General features: G+C 42.6%; 1 protein-coding gene across 1 annotated transcript in view; it reads right to left on the bottom strand.

The window, feature by feature from the left end:
- Positions 1 to 15,635, bottom strand: part of CSMD3 (CUB and Sushi multiple domains 3) — an 819,154-nt gene that overhangs the window by 466,715 nt on the left and 336,804 nt on the right. The window contains exon 10 of the mRNA XM_084851442.1: positions 8,046 to 8,149. Within this exon, the coding sequence (XP_084707568.1) occupies positions 8,046 to 8,149 (104 nt within the window). The remainder of the gene's footprint in view (positions 1 to 8,045; positions 8,150 to 15,635) is intronic.

Below are 15,635 nucleotides of genomic sequence, written 5' to 3'. Positions count from 1 at the left end.
ATGTATGTATGTATGTATGTATTGCTATAGCAGTAGCAACAGTAGCGGCAACAGCAGCAGCAGAATTTGATTTTTTTTTTTTGCCTTTTTCCTATTAATGAAGGGTTGGCTTTTAAGAATTTTGATAGCAAAATGGAAAATCTTATGCAATAAAGCAAGGAACAAGAACCATATTAGTTTGTTAAGTCTTGGTTTCCTCTTTATAGCTCTATTGTGCAAAACGCTGAATGCACAATAGGCAACGGCAGAATGGGCAGACTGTGCTACTAGAAAAGCCTGAGTAATAACTTTGTAGTTAAGATACATTGATTCTTATGACTACTTCAGAAGAAAAGAGGATATGCAAATAGGCTACGTGACGATTAACGTAGCCTATCATGGCTAGATCTGCAAAGTCAGCCGTGATAGGCTACGTTAATCATCACGTAGCCTATCACGGGTGACTTTAAAAAAAAAAAAAAGCGCGTACGCTAATGGCGGCCCCCATAGGGAGCCGCCATTCGCGTTCCTTATTTAGTCGCTGTAGTCTACGTAAATCTTTACGTAGACTACGGCGAAAATAAGGGCAACGCAAATAAAAACGCAAATAAAAAAGATTTACGTAGACTACAGCGACCAAATAAGGAACGGGAATGGTGGCTCCCTATGGGGGCCGCCATTATCCGTACGCGCTTTTTTTTTTTTTTTTAAGTCACCCGTGATAGGCTACGTGACGATTAACGTAGCCTATCACGGCTGACTTTGCAAATCTAGCCATGATAGGCTACGTTAATTGTCACGTAGCCTATCATGGGGGCATTTTTTTTTCTTTTATTGGAATGGCGGCGGCGGCAGCCGGTCAAAAGACCGGCTGCCGCTCCTGCCCCATTCGAACACCCGCCAAACCGCTGGCTGGACCCGCCACCGGGAGGGACATTCGGCGAAGGTAAGTCCCGTCCCGGGGGGTGCGGGGGCGGGGGGGTGCGGAGGATTTCTCCCAGAAACTTGTTCGGGGGGCCAAACACGTTGGCGCTCAGCCCCCCAAAGTTTCGGGGAGAAATTCTCCGCCACCCCTAAAATATAGAGAGTTTGACTACATAAGGAAGTGATTTTTTTAATTTAAGTCTTATCCAGAAGAACTCATAAAGTATGACATGGCCCCATGAACCTGGAGTACAACAATGCTGTTTTCCCCAAAGAACAATGTTCGATACCTTCTCCGGTGCCCCAGTCATAGTATATGGCCCTACTACCATTCTTGGACTCAGAGGATAAGTCCTCAGGAGCACCTCCATCTCCTCAACCTGGCAGAAGCCAAAAGTCTCCAGGAAATCCAGCCCTTTTGGGGCTCGCCGGAATTCTGCAACGTGCTTGACCCGACTTGTATTTGTGAGCCAAGCCATAGGTTTTCCCCAAACTCAGGGGACTTTTTGCATATATTTTTTGTATCAACTGTAATTTGTGTGATATGCACAAATTATGGCTGAAATTTGCATGCTCCTCACACACTGTGGCTGCAATTTGTACAAATTAAAGAACACCCAAAATGCGCTAGCTGGCCTGACTCACCATAGACCAAGTCGGGCCTGCTAACGGAAGATGAGCCGAAGTCTGGGGGGCCAAGTCAATGAAAGCTTGTCAGACTCTAGCCCCCCCCCCCAACTAGATTCCTCTGACATCCCTACCGACAGGTGTAAAACCAGGCCAGGATGCTTTAAGGAACACAGCCTGCTCAGCTCCTTCAAGGAGGTGGGGACTAACGTAGAACAGGCTTTGCCTGTTTATAAAAGGCTGCAAAAGGTTTCAACTTTCTGCTGAGGCAACATCTCTCTCTTATGTTTAATGAGGGAAATTTTTCAGGTAGTCCAAGCTGATTGGGAGCTATAGCTCCATGCTACAGTCCCGTGAACCTGATCATTACCTAGCATGACTCTATTTACTGTGACTGTAGGATATATGACTCTACTAACTGTGATCTTAGCAGATGTAACTTTGCCTTGCTGTGATTGTATTGAACAAGACCCTGATAATACACTTTGCCCTGGATAGGGGCGAATGCTCCTTCCTTGTTCTCCTCGACCTCTCAGCGGCTTTTGATACTGTTGACCATGGCATCCTCCTGGATCACCTGGAGGGGTTGGGCATTGGAGACACCGTATTACGGTGGTTCTGGTCCTTCCTCTCCGGCAGGTGCCAGAGGGTAGCACTGAGAGAGGAGGTTTCGGACCTGTGGCTGCTCACTTGTGGGGTTCCACAGGGTGCCATCCTCTCCCCAATGCTATTTAATATATATGTAAAGCTGCTGGGGACTACCAAATGGTAGGTTTAGGGTGCGGTGTCATCAGTATGCAGACGACACACAGCTCTACCTCTTGTTCAAATCTTCACCAAGGTTGGCTGTAGAATCCCTGTCCAAATGTCTGGAGACGGTGAGTGGCTGGATGGGGAGGAACAAGCTGAAGCTGAACTCTGACAAGACCAAGGTACTTTTGGTGGGAGACAAGAGGAAGTTGGGGGATGTTGACCTGGTGTTGAATGGGGTATGGTTATCCTTGAAAGACCAGGTCCGCAGCTTGGGGGTCATCTTAGACTCCCAGCTGTCCATGGAGGCTCAGGTGTGAACTGTGAGCTGGACAGCGCTGTACCAACTCCATCTGATTCCGCAGCTGCGCCCCTACCTTCCTGACCATCTGCTCCCATCGGTAGTACATGCCCTGGTCTCCTCTCATTTAGACTACTGTAATGCGCTCTACACAAAGGCTAATAGAGTTTTGTGAAGAGAACAGGCTGATCATAGCAAACACTCTTTTCCAACAGCACAAGAGGCGAGTCTACACATGGACATCACCAGATGGGCAATAAAGTAGGAAGTCAAGAAATCACTGGGATAACAGGCAAGCATGGCCTTGGTGTACAAAATGAAGCAGGACAAAGGCTAATAGAGTTCTGTTAAGAGAACACGCTGATCATAGCAAACACTCTTTTCCAGCAGCACAAGAGGCGACTCTACACATGGACATCGCCAGATGGTCAATATCAAAATCAGATTGATTATGTACTTTGCAGCCAAAGATGGAGAAGCTCTATACAGTCAGTCAAAACAAGACCTGGAGCTGACTGTGGCTCAGATCATGAGCTTCTTGTTGCAAAATTTCGGTGTAAATTGAAGAACGTAGGGAAAACCACTAAACCATTCAGGTATGACCTCAATCATATCCCTTATGAATATACAGTGGAGGTGATGAATAGATTTAAGGGATTAGACCTGATAGACAGAGTGTCTGAGGAACTATGGACAGAGGTCCGTAACATTGCTCAGGAGGCAGCAATTAAATCCATCCCAAAGAAAAAGAAATGCAAGAAACCAAAGTGGCTGTCTGATGAGGCTTTACAAGTATCTGAGGAAAGAAGGGAAGTGAAAAGCAAGGGAGAAAGGGGAAGATATACCCAAATGAATGCAGATTTCCAGAGAATAGCAAGGAGAGACAAGAAGGCCTTCTTAAATGAACAATGCAAAGAAATCGAGGAAAACAATAGAATGGGAAAGACTAGAGATCTCAAGGGAACATTTTGTGTAAAGACGGGCATGATAAAGGACAAAGAAGGCAGGGACCTAACAAAAGCACATGAGATTAAGAAGAGGTGGAATGAATACACAGAAGAACTATACAGGAAAGATCTGAATGTCCCTGATAGCCATGATAGTGTGCTCACTGAACTTGAGCCAGACATCCTAGAAAGTGAAGTCAAGTGGGCCTTAGGAAGCATTACTAACAACAAAGCTAGCGGAGATGACAGTACTCCAGCTGAGCTATTTAAAATCCTAAAAGATGATGCTGTTAAAGTGCTGCATTCCATATGCCAACAAATTTGGAACACTCAACACTGGCCACAAGACTGGAAAAGGTCAGTTTACATTCCAGTTCCAAAGAAGGGCAATGCCAAACAGTGTTCAATCTACCACACAATTGCGCTCATTTCACATGCCAGCAGCAAGGTTATGCTCAAAATCCTACAAGCTAGGCTTCAGCAGTATGTGAACAGAGAACGACCGGAAGTACAAGCAGGGTTTCGAAGAGGCAGAGGAACTAGAGATCAAATCGCCAACATTCGCTGGATCATGGAGAAAGCAAGAGAATTCCAGAAAAAACATCTATTTCTGCTTCATTGACTACGCTAAAGCCTTTGATTGTGTGGATCACAACAAACTGCGGCAATCTTAAAGAGATGGGAGTACCAGACCACCTTACCTGTCTCCTGAGAAACCTGTATGAGTGTCAAGAAGCAACAGTAAGAACCGGACATGGAACAACTGATTGGTTCAAAATTAGGAAAGGAGTACGACAAGGCTGCATATTGTCGCCCTGCTTATTTAATTTATATGCAGATTACATCATGAGAAACGCCGGGTTGGATGAACTAAGGTCAGAACTAAGATTGCTGGGAGAATTATCAACAACCTTAGATACGCAGACGATACCACCCTAATGGCAGAAAGTGAAGAGGATCTCAAGAGCATCTTGTTGAGTGTGAAAGTGGAGAGTGCAAAAGCTGGTTTGAAACTCAACATTAAAAAAACGAAGATCATGGCATCTGGCCCCATCACTTCCTGGCATATAGAAGGGGAAGAAATGGAAGTAGTGACAGATTTTACTTTCTTGGGCTCCAAGATCATCACAGATGGTGACTGTAGCCATGAATTTAAAAGACGCTTGCTCCTTGGGAGGAAAGCTATGGCAAGCCTAGACAGCATAGTAAGAAGCACAGACATCACCTTGCCGACAAAGGTTCATATAATCAAAGCTATGGTTTTCCCAGTAGTAATGTATGGCTGTGATAGCTGGACTATAAGGAAGGCTGAGCGCCGAAGAATTGATTCTTTCTAACTGTGGTGCTGGAAAAGACTCTTACGAGTCCCCTGGACTGCAAGGAGGTCAAATCAGTCAATCCTCAAGGAAATCAACCCTGACTGCTCATTGGAAGGACAGATACTGAAGCTGAAGCTCAATTATTTTGGCCACCTAATGCGAAGAGAAAAGTCACTGGAAAGACCCTGATGCTGGGAAAGATTGAAGGCAAAAGGAGAAGGGGACGGCAGAGGATGAGATGGCTAGATAGCATCACCGATGCAATGAATATGAACTTAAGCACACTCCGGAGAGAGCGGAGGACAGGAAGGCCTGACGTGCTATGTTACATGGGGTCACAGAGAGTCGGACACGAGTTAACAACTGAACAACAACAACAACAATGCGCTCTACGTGGGGTTACCCTTGAAGACGGTTTGGAAGCTGCAGCTGGTACAGAACGCGGCAGCTCGCCTGATTAAAGGTAGCCGCTGGCAAGATCACATCGCTCCAGTGCTGATGCTGCTGAAGGAGCTACACTGGCTACCAGTTGTTTTCTGGGCCAAATTCAAGGTGTTGGTTTTGACCTTTAAACCCTATATCAGGGAGCGCTTCCAGCAACACCAGATAGGCCGCTCAACAAGATCAACCTCGGATGGCCTACTCTCTGTCCCATCAGCCATGACTGCTAGACTGGTGAGGACGAGAGAGAGGGCCTTCTCTGTGGTGGCCCCCCCTCTGTGGAACTCCCTCCCTAGGGAACTCCGCCATGCCCCCTCTTCAATGAGCTTCCACCATGCATTAAAAACATGGTTGTTCAGGCAGGCATTTGGGGTGGTGATGTTTTTAATGTTGAATTTTATTGTATGAACTGTTTTTATTGTTGTACATCACCCAGAGTGGCTGGGTGACCAGCCAGATGGGTGATTAATATATTTAATAAATAAATACATAAATACATAAATAAATAGCCAGCCTGGCGGGGCCTTGCTCATCAAATCTTTACCTGCAAACTTTCCCCAAAGTAAGCCTAGCCCTGCTCTCTGTGAAGCCCAGCCTTTCACAAAACAGGATAATATACACCCACATGGATTTTAACCTTTGTGAAATAGTCCCATATTATCCAGTTCATCCAGTACAATACACAGTACACAAATGATGCATTTATTTATACACAATATTTATATACTGCTCCACATCAAAAGTTTTTTGAGAAGTGAACAACAAAGATAAAAGAATATAACACCATGTTAAAACAATTAAAACATTTTAAAAGAAACAAACTCTGAATTTAATGGATGATGCATGGATGTGGAAAGGCTGAGAAGGCACACACAACCAAATTGCTGTTTGCATTTAAAAGGTGGCATTGGAGAGGGAAAGAGGCAGAACACAGCATTCAAAAATCTAAATAAAAGCAGAGCAAAAGTTTCACAAACTGGCAGGGCATTACATCAGGAAGTAGCCTTTCTAGACCACTTTCATGCACCTGGCCTACATTTTAATGATAAAATAGTTTGGGTAATTGGATTATTTTAAATAGTTCTAATCTAGCCAGCAGTCATCTATAAGAGTCAAGAACAAAATATATGCATCACCAGGCTTCTATGAAGATTATTTCAAACACCCAAGAACCCTTCAATCCAAGTACTGCAGCTAAACATAGCAACACTTGGCATGCTGTGATCATTCAATACTTCATTTTTAGCAGATCAGAATCTCTCTCAACCTGAAGAAGAGCGTGTCTGCACTGTACCTTATCTTCCCATATGCCATTTTGTACGTTGGAAATTCCATTGCAAAAATTAATTATATGTTTCAGGCTACAACAAAGACAGAGGCTATTCCATTGACTCTGCTGAGAGACCACCTGTCTTTGGCTCTTCTTCACCTAGCAGCAGCCATGTTTCCATCCAGTTCTTGTTATAAGAACTGTAAGATTAAGGACTGGAGCTGCCTTTTTCCCCCTCCTCCCTCTTCATCTGTTTTTTCTTTTTTTTCTTTTTTTGTCATGCCTTTTAGATTATAAGCCTGAGAGCAGGGACTGCCTTGTTTTTTATTGATTTGTAAGCTGCTCTGGGAGCCTTTTTGGTTGAAGAGTGCAGTAAAAATACTTTAAGGATGCAATCCTATGCACGTTTAGACAGAGAAAAGGCCTATAACACCCAGCATGCTGGCAGGGGAATGCTGGGAGTTGTAGGCCTTTTCTCTGTCTAAATATGCATAGGAGTCTGCCTTAAATAAATAAATTAATTAATACCTGGCATTCATTAACAACTTTTCCTTTAATCCTTTTTGGAGATATTACTTAGAGTCTACAGTACATCTTTAAGTGTGGAGACATGGCAGGTTAAATTTGACTCTTGATATATGCAGTAACAGAGGTAGACCAGAGACAGGAAAAATGAGCATAGGGAAGGGGTAAAGTTGGCTGATGTACTTTAATTTAAATGATATCAGTTATTTTAAAGTGTTGGGTCCTAGTCCAGCATATCACAGTATGGTAGAAAATTCCTGATTTTTTTATTTAAAACAAACAGAAATCCTGGTATTCTAGAATATTACTTTTAAAGAATATGTGTTGTGTTCTGGCATAGGCAGCAGCACTGGAAAATGAAGATGTGGCCGCTGTTTAGTGCAAAGTCCAGAGCAACCACAGGTATAATGGCCTCATTTCATTTCCTGTTATTACACACTACCATACCCCTAATATTAAAACCCATGTGAAATGGCAGGTAGGTGAGCAAACTAGCCAACACTGGCCTAGAGTCAATAATCTGACACATTTCAACTAGTGCCCCTTTTATGTAGGGCTGTATGAGAATGCCTTTTCATTTTGCAAATCATCTGAACTTTCCCCATTCGCAATCCCGAATGCGAACAGAAGCACATTCTTCCGAAAAATGTTTGCACATTCCAGAACTAGCGATTGCATTCACCAATGCACTTTTTTTTTTCAAAAATAGGAGAAAAGTACACACTTTTATAGAATGTGCACAGAACTGCACACATTTGCCATTCAAACTGTGCACTTCTCCCATTTCATATGAACCAAGAAACAGGTCACAGATGAAAATGACAGCAAGCCAAACACAGCCTCAAAGTGAAGTTTGGAGAATTTTGGCAAGCTCAAACATCTTGGGTTCTCCCATCCCTACTTCTGTGAAAAGAAAATGAACAAAATATTAAAATTACTGGTTATATATTAAGGAGACTTACACTTGAAGGACAGTTCTGGGATCACCCACTTCTCCTCCATCACCAATTGTTAGTGTGTCATAGCCAATCTCCAGATCAAATTCTTCAAAATTAATCTGAATAACCTGGCAGGGGAAAAAAAGTACTTAAGCATCTACATTTATCTTACTTTATCAACAGTATCATACAAATGCATAGAATACACAGAAGATCTCATTGTTATTTAGGAATAATGGTGGGGATTTTTTTTATCAGTCTCTCATACTTTATTTATAAAATTGAATCATTTATCCATGAAAATTATCCATGGAAATACAGGGCAATACTTTACGACTGCTACCATTATGTTTTTGTCTGTATAATTCAACCCCTAAGGCCAATATTCTAATTTAAATGTAGAAGTGTTACCTTTTTAATAACTTGAGTTAAATTAAAGTGCCAGAGGCAAGAATTTTATTATGCTTCAATGGTCATAGCTATAGCATTTCTGTTTTTAACTATGTTTCATGTACATGTGCTAGTAAACACACACACACACACACACACAGAGTTTATACAGAGAGATGCAAAGTTAAAAAAATAAAAGTAGCGCATTTACTCTCACTCAAATAATAAAATGCAGATGTAACATGACAGCAGCTATGTGAGCATTTAAGTTCTGTAATTATTCACAGTAAATAAAATAAATTAGTTTAATATTCCATTTATCTGTGGGAGAAAGATGTACAAGATAGAGGAAACCCTGGAGATCTTCTTTTTTAAGCATCCACATTACTGTTTTTGTGTGCAGGCCAAACATTCTATGAAAGAATCTGGAATTCAGAAGATATGATTATCCTTTTCAATCTATGTCACACCTGGGTGATCCGATGTTTTCAACATACCTTTCAACATTTCAACATACATACCACATTTTTAACATACCTAATTCATCTCATAATTCTGTTTTCTTTATGAGAGTGCTCTGTAGGAATAGGCCTATGAATTACAGTTTTAATATGGAAAGCAAGCTAAGGCTGAAATCCTATATCCAGTTTCACAGGAGTAGCCTCCCTTGAAGTCAATGGCCTTGTTAAAGTGCACTTCAATGTACTTATAGGCTTGCACTGTAAATGTATAGTATTAGGGGTGATGAGAGATGCTTTAATAAACAAAAACAGCAGGAGCAAGAAATATATATGGCTAAGAATGATTTTAGGTGTGCCCATGAGCTGGAGCATGCCCATTTTTTGTCTTTTTCCTCGGAGAAGCAGAATCATAGAATCAGAATAGTATGATTGGAAGGGGCCTATAAGACTGGTATCACAAACTGCTTTTGAAATTCTCCTCAATTCAAAAAGAGTTTTACCATTTGGCATGAAGGACAGCTGTTCCATAAATTAAAAAAAAACAAAGCTGCCTGCCTTATGCATACAGAACTATTCACACAGTTCCTTGAACCAGATTAATGTGCTTTCAATGCTAAATAGTTAACTAGGTCAGTGTCCAGAAGTCTTTAGGATTCTCTTAGCATTATGTACATTGGAATTGTGAGTTCAAACTAGGGATGGCACAGGCACCCAATTCAGTCCAAGAATCTGTCAGAACCGCCCCTGCCCGCACCCCTGAGCCCCACTCACCGAGCCCATGCCCCTGCTTGCCCCTTGCCTGTGCTCGGCAAATGGCCTGCACTCACCCCGGTGGCTTCTTTGAGCTTCATGGTCACCATTTTTTGAGAACGAAAATGGCGATCGCAAAAATGTGCATATTTGCGTACGTGCAAAATGCGCATTTTTGCGAATACGCATATTCACATAAGCGCAAAATGCGCATTTTTGAAAAAATACAGTTTTGCGCACACACACAAATGCACCTTCACAAAAATGCACATTTCACAAATGAGAATATTCTCAAAATGCGTATTTTCGTGCATACAAAGACATGCACATTTTTGCAATCACCATTTTATTTTTCAAAAAAAATTCTGACCACGGAGCTCGACAAGGCCTCTGAGGTGAGTGTGGGCTGCTTGCCAAGTGTGGGAGGAGCTCGAGTGTGCTCTGGGGACAGATCCAAGAGTGATTAGTATGCTGGCTTGACATTTAAGAAACACAATCCAAAGCCAACTTAATCATGCAAAACTAGTTGTGTGATTCTTTGAATCCTGTCCAAAGTCTAAAAAATCCTATCCAAAATAATTGCAGTGAGCTAAGACATCATTGCTGCTCCATTTTTTCAGGACTAAGTAATTCAGGCCATCAAATTCTGACAAACAGAATTTCAGAAGAATCCCTAAATATAATCTTGAATTATCTATATTTTAGAAATGTTTAAAACTGGCCAGGTGTTATGGTGAAAATGAAATAGTTTGCCAACTTTTCAAGTTATTAGAGTGTATCAGTACCCTCACACCTTTGGAACAATCTGCCATCGGAGGTCCGCCATGCTCCGTCATTGCAGACTTTTAAGAAGGCCTTGAAAACATATTATTTTACGTTGACCTTCTATTGATATGACTGATATTGTTGCTGGTACTGCTGTTAACACTGTTGCTGGTTTTATTGTTGGCTTTTATTGCTGCTTTTATTGTTTTTATGTTTTTATCACTTTTGATATTTTAACAGTTTTTATGTACTTTTTTGCTGTAAGCCGCCTTGGGAGGGCTTCTGCCCTGAAAGGTGGCTAAGCAATATTACAAGCAAACAAACAAGCAAGCAAGCAAGCAACCTTAGGGGCAACTGCCTATAATCTGTTAATGAATTCCTGGATCAGTTTGGATACAATGCACATATCACCAAATATTTCTTGGAAAAGTGGCTGTAGTCTCTTTTTAAAACAACAGCAACAGTATCAACATAATTATGAATTAACATTTGCAATAGTTAAAACAGATTGCAGTTCTTCTGGAGTTCCATCACCTTTTAATTAAAATGCATTTTTCCAAACCACTCATACTCCCTAGGGGGAAAAAATGGATCTAATTCAGTCTTCCAGTTGTTTTGGACTGTAACTCTCAGAATTCCTGACCATTGGCCATGCTGGCTGGATGTTACAGGAGCTGAAGTCCAAACCTTCTAGAGGGCACCAGGTGGGGAAGGCCAATCTAAGCCTTCTGTCTCCAGATCTTATACAATGTCAGTTTAAATTATGTCAAGAGACATAATACTTATAAAAAAACAACAACACCTGTTTTATCAGCACTACATTTCCAAAATGAAAGAGGCTAAAATATACATAAGCAGAAGGATATAATGGCATCAGGCATTATCCTGTTTCACATCTGACACAAATCTACATGCAATCCTTCTATGCCAGGGATGGGGAACCTCTGCCCACAGGCCTAATCCAGTCCGGGGAGGTTTCGGATCCAGCCTATGGTGCCTCCTTTAAGAATTCACATTCATCAGGCAGAGGGGGTGGTGGTGGAGTTTAGCAGAGGTAAACTGGATGGAGGGACTTGTAAGGCCTTAGTCAACATCTTTCGTTGCAGCAAGTAATGCACTTCGAGCTATCTGAGGTGCTGAGACTCCACCTGCCTAAGGAGGATAGGCAAGAATATGCAGAATCAATCAATTCCAAAACTGATGTTCAAACATGATGTTATCCCCCAACTCAAACTGGCCTTAGTTTGATCTTGATGCCCGTTAGTATCAATTTTCATTTATTTACTCTGTATCCAGTAGCTCTCCTTTTTCTCTGTAGGGATGTACGAAAGTCACTTACCTGGTCTCGCAGCTTGCTTCGCGGTGGGGGGGAGGCATTTCGGTTCTCCCCCCGAAGTTCAGGCCGGGGGGGGGAGGCGCACCGCCTCGCCCGGCCGAAATTCAGGCCAGGGAGAAGCGCCCCGTCTCCCCGGCCATGAAATACAAAAGTGAATATTAAAAAAAAACAACACACACACGTGATAGGCTACGTGACGATTTACGTAGCCTATCACAGCTAGATTTCCAAAGTCAGCCGTGATAGGCTACATAAATCATTACGTAGCCTATCATGGGTGACTCTGGGGGGGGGAAAGCACATATGCAAATGGCGGCGCCCATGGGCGCCGCCATTTGTGTACGCGCTTTTTTTTTTCCAAAGTCACCCGTGATAGGCTACATAACGATTTGCATAGCCTATCATGGCTGACTTTGGAAATCTAGCCATGATAGGCTTCGTAAATTGTTACGTAGCCTATTACGTGTGTCTGTGTGTGTGTTTTTACATTTACTTGGAAATGGCGGCGGCGGCAGCTGGTCGGAAGACTAGCCGCCGCCCCCGCCGAAACGCTGCCGAAACGCCGCCGGGACCCGCCGCCAAGAGGGACATTCGAGGGAGGTAAGTCCCATCCCGGGGGGGGCGGGGGGCGGAGAATTTCACTGCCAATTTCGGGGGGCCGAATGCGTTGGCATTCGGCCTCCCCGAGATTCGTGGAGAAATTCTCCGCCATCCCTTCTGCAGTTCAGAGGATGAGCAATATACAGTCCAGAATGTAACTTCCAACCATCCAGATTGCATGTAAGTTTGCGTCTCTCCATTGGTGTTCTCCGATTCTCATGGCAACGCTAGCCATTCCCAAAGTCCACACTGTTAAGCTTACTCATTAGTACCTGATATCCATTATTTCTGGGTATGTTCATCAGTGCTTAAAGCCAAGTGCTAATGACAAATGCTTGGATCCAGAGTTGCACTCAGTGTTCCACTGGAGCTGGTGGAAGTGGGCAGAGTAGCAACTTCCTCTGATTTTCCCTGCAGCCCCCAGTGCCTCCTCCCATACCCTTCCAGAGGAAATCGGAAGAAATTACCACCCCATACCCTTCCTTCATCAGGAAACCTCTGCTACATTCCTGTTCCCTCCATGATTAGAAGGAGCTCTTCTGTCCATGGACCTGCAAGTCTGGATCCAACCTATATTATTATTATTATTATTATTATTATTATTATTTCTATACCACCCCATAGCCAAAGCTCTCTGGGTGGTTTACAGAAGGTAAAACATTACAATACAATATACAAAGTTTAAAAGCCATTTACATAAAAGCACACGGACAGTATACACAAACAACATATAACTAAAAACAACTTTGAGCAGTCAGTCATAACTAAAGACACATTCAGGACAGATTAAAATGCATCATGTGTTGCCTGCTGGAGTATTGGAAAGTCTCTGTTTTCAGTAGGCCCACTTTTTCTCCAAGTGGAATGTTTTGCCCAGAACTGATTTTTTTTTGTTTTAAGCAAATCCCTGGTCTAGACCTTCATTGCAAGTGTAAGGTGGAAATAAAGAGACGAGACACAAGAGATTGGTATCAAATTGGGCCACATTTATTGCTCAATCTGCAAAGGGGAAGACCTGGACAGGCAACTGATCTGTGCCAGCAACTAGCTAGGCATTGTATCGGGAAAAACATTCAAAGCTTGCTGAGTGGCATTTAAGAGATTGCCACCCCCAGGACAACCTCTTCGGGGGGAGGTAGGCCTTCCCCTGTCACCCCCTCCTGGGCCACAAAACACCAGGTGGGTGAGTTGAGTTGGCCTCACAGGTAACCCTTATCCCCCTGCTGGGGCTGAAAAACTCAGAGCAGGAGGCTTAAGGCATCACCTGTCACCAAAACAGTGTCTCTGAATGGTCACCATCTCTGTTCTCATCTCTGCCCATCCCTGAAAATGTGTGTGGATAACCTGACCATCGAATAAAGCCAAAATCGCCTAATGGACACACCCTCCCCACTTACAGTGTGGAGTGGACAAAAATACCCACAGTCCTGGCCAATCAGACTGTGACCCAAAAATTCCTACTCGCCCCCCAAAAGGGCGACCAGCAGAACCCACACTGCATTCAGGGTGGGTGGGAGGGAGCCATACTTTGAGGAGGTGTTAAGGTAAAAACACCTCTCAGGCCACTCCCACCCCCCGTGGCACTACCAGAGTCTGCCAATGGTGGCCTCCTATGTCTTCTCTCCCCACCGCAGCCCACAACAGCCCCTCGCCCCCCTGCGGCCAGGCAAGCCAGATGCGGAGTAGGGCATTATCATGCCCTGAATCGCTTTAATTATCATATCAGTTACTGGCAGGTAACAACATTATTAATTATTTCTTTTCTACAGTTTTATAATGCCATCTCATCCCTGGAATATGAGGGGATGAAAGGACTGAAACAAAACAAAACATTTAGGACCCATGCTTGACTATTCCACCACTGAAAACTTTCACTAGCATAAAAAGCAGTGACACGTTATATAGTAAAAATTGCCTTGCATGGCTTTGCTTGACAGGGAATAAGATCAGGCTGCCCATTTCAAAGATTTTCCTGTCCTAGTTCTGTTCATCTGCACAGCTGATATATGCAATTCAAGGGGGAAAAGATTTTGAAAGGAAATGAACTATAGTACATAAGCCTTATTCAAGCATCTAGAACTATATACATAATTCTAAGGATCGTAGTGGAGTAGAGGGCCTGATTCCATTCCTCCCATTCCTCCCATTCTCATCCTTGGATAGGTCATACAAATAAGCATTTTTCACTTGTCAAAGTAAAAAGTCAAAACAAAAAGTCAGATCAAAAGTCTTGCCATAACCCTATCCAGATCACATAGCTGTACATTAACGGAAATCCTAAATTCTTCTGTAATGCCGTATTTCCATAAAGAAAACATTATCTACATATTACCACCACTGAATCTAGCCACACAGTGTCAGAACCAAGCTGGGAGAAATCCTAAATTGGTCTTAAGGATGGAAATTAGCCACAGACCACCACTTCAGTCCCTGCAAAATCTGGATGCAAATAGTCAAATAAGATGTTGATTGCGTGACCTCTGAGGGCCAGGCCACTCAGAAACCCTAAAACACCTGATTCCTAGTAGGATAATAAACTGTTGCAGGAAGGCAACCAGCACCTACCAAATGCCCCCCCCCCTCCAATAATTTACACCAGGGGTTGTGGCATACAAAACTATAGCTGTGCATCATTACAGGGCTTTACATCCAAACCCACATACATAATTTTCAATCAGTATTAATATAATGTGTATTCTTCATATTAAGGTTTGTTGCGTAACGGACGTAATCCCTATTACTTTGTATCATATTTACACAGAAGCATGGTTAAGATATTTAATCAGTCTCAGTAGCCATTTATATACCCTCTAAACAATACATGTTTTGTAAATAAGGATCACATTAAATAAACAAAAAATAATGAATTACTCAGATTAATTAAAAACAAACAAACCCCAAGATAATGCCCATATGGGGAAATAAATGAAAACAAAATGCAAATAAATCATGCAACAAATACAAAATGAGTTAGTTACCCTTTAGTTAAATAAACACATCCACACATCTTGTTTTCCCTATAAAATCAAATGAGTCAACTACCTTTTCTTTTATAAAATCGGGAAACATTGTAGAATTTATTGCTTTTATTGTTTAGACTTCCAATGAATATTGTGGTTTAATCATTTGTTGTTGTTCAGTCGTTAAGTCGTGTCCGACTCTTTGTGACCCCAAAGGCTGGGGCTTTGTGTTGCTGCCTTTACCGTGATAGGCTACGGAAGTCATAGACCATAGCACGCCAGGCCTTCCTGTCCTCCGCTCTCTCCCGGAGTGTGCTGAAGTTCATATTCATTGCACCGGTGATGCTATCTA

Source organism: Heloderma suspectum, chromosome 4 (assembly GCF_057233095.1).
Source record: "Heloderma suspectum isolate Gila_16-S chromosome 4, 16-S_ref, whole genome shotgun sequence".
Lineage (NCBI taxonomy): Eukaryota > Metazoa > Chordata > Lepidosauria > Squamata > Helodermatidae > Heloderma > Heloderma suspectum.
Note: the sequence above shows the minus strand (reverse complement) of the source record. Positions and strands in the feature narration are given on the sequence as shown.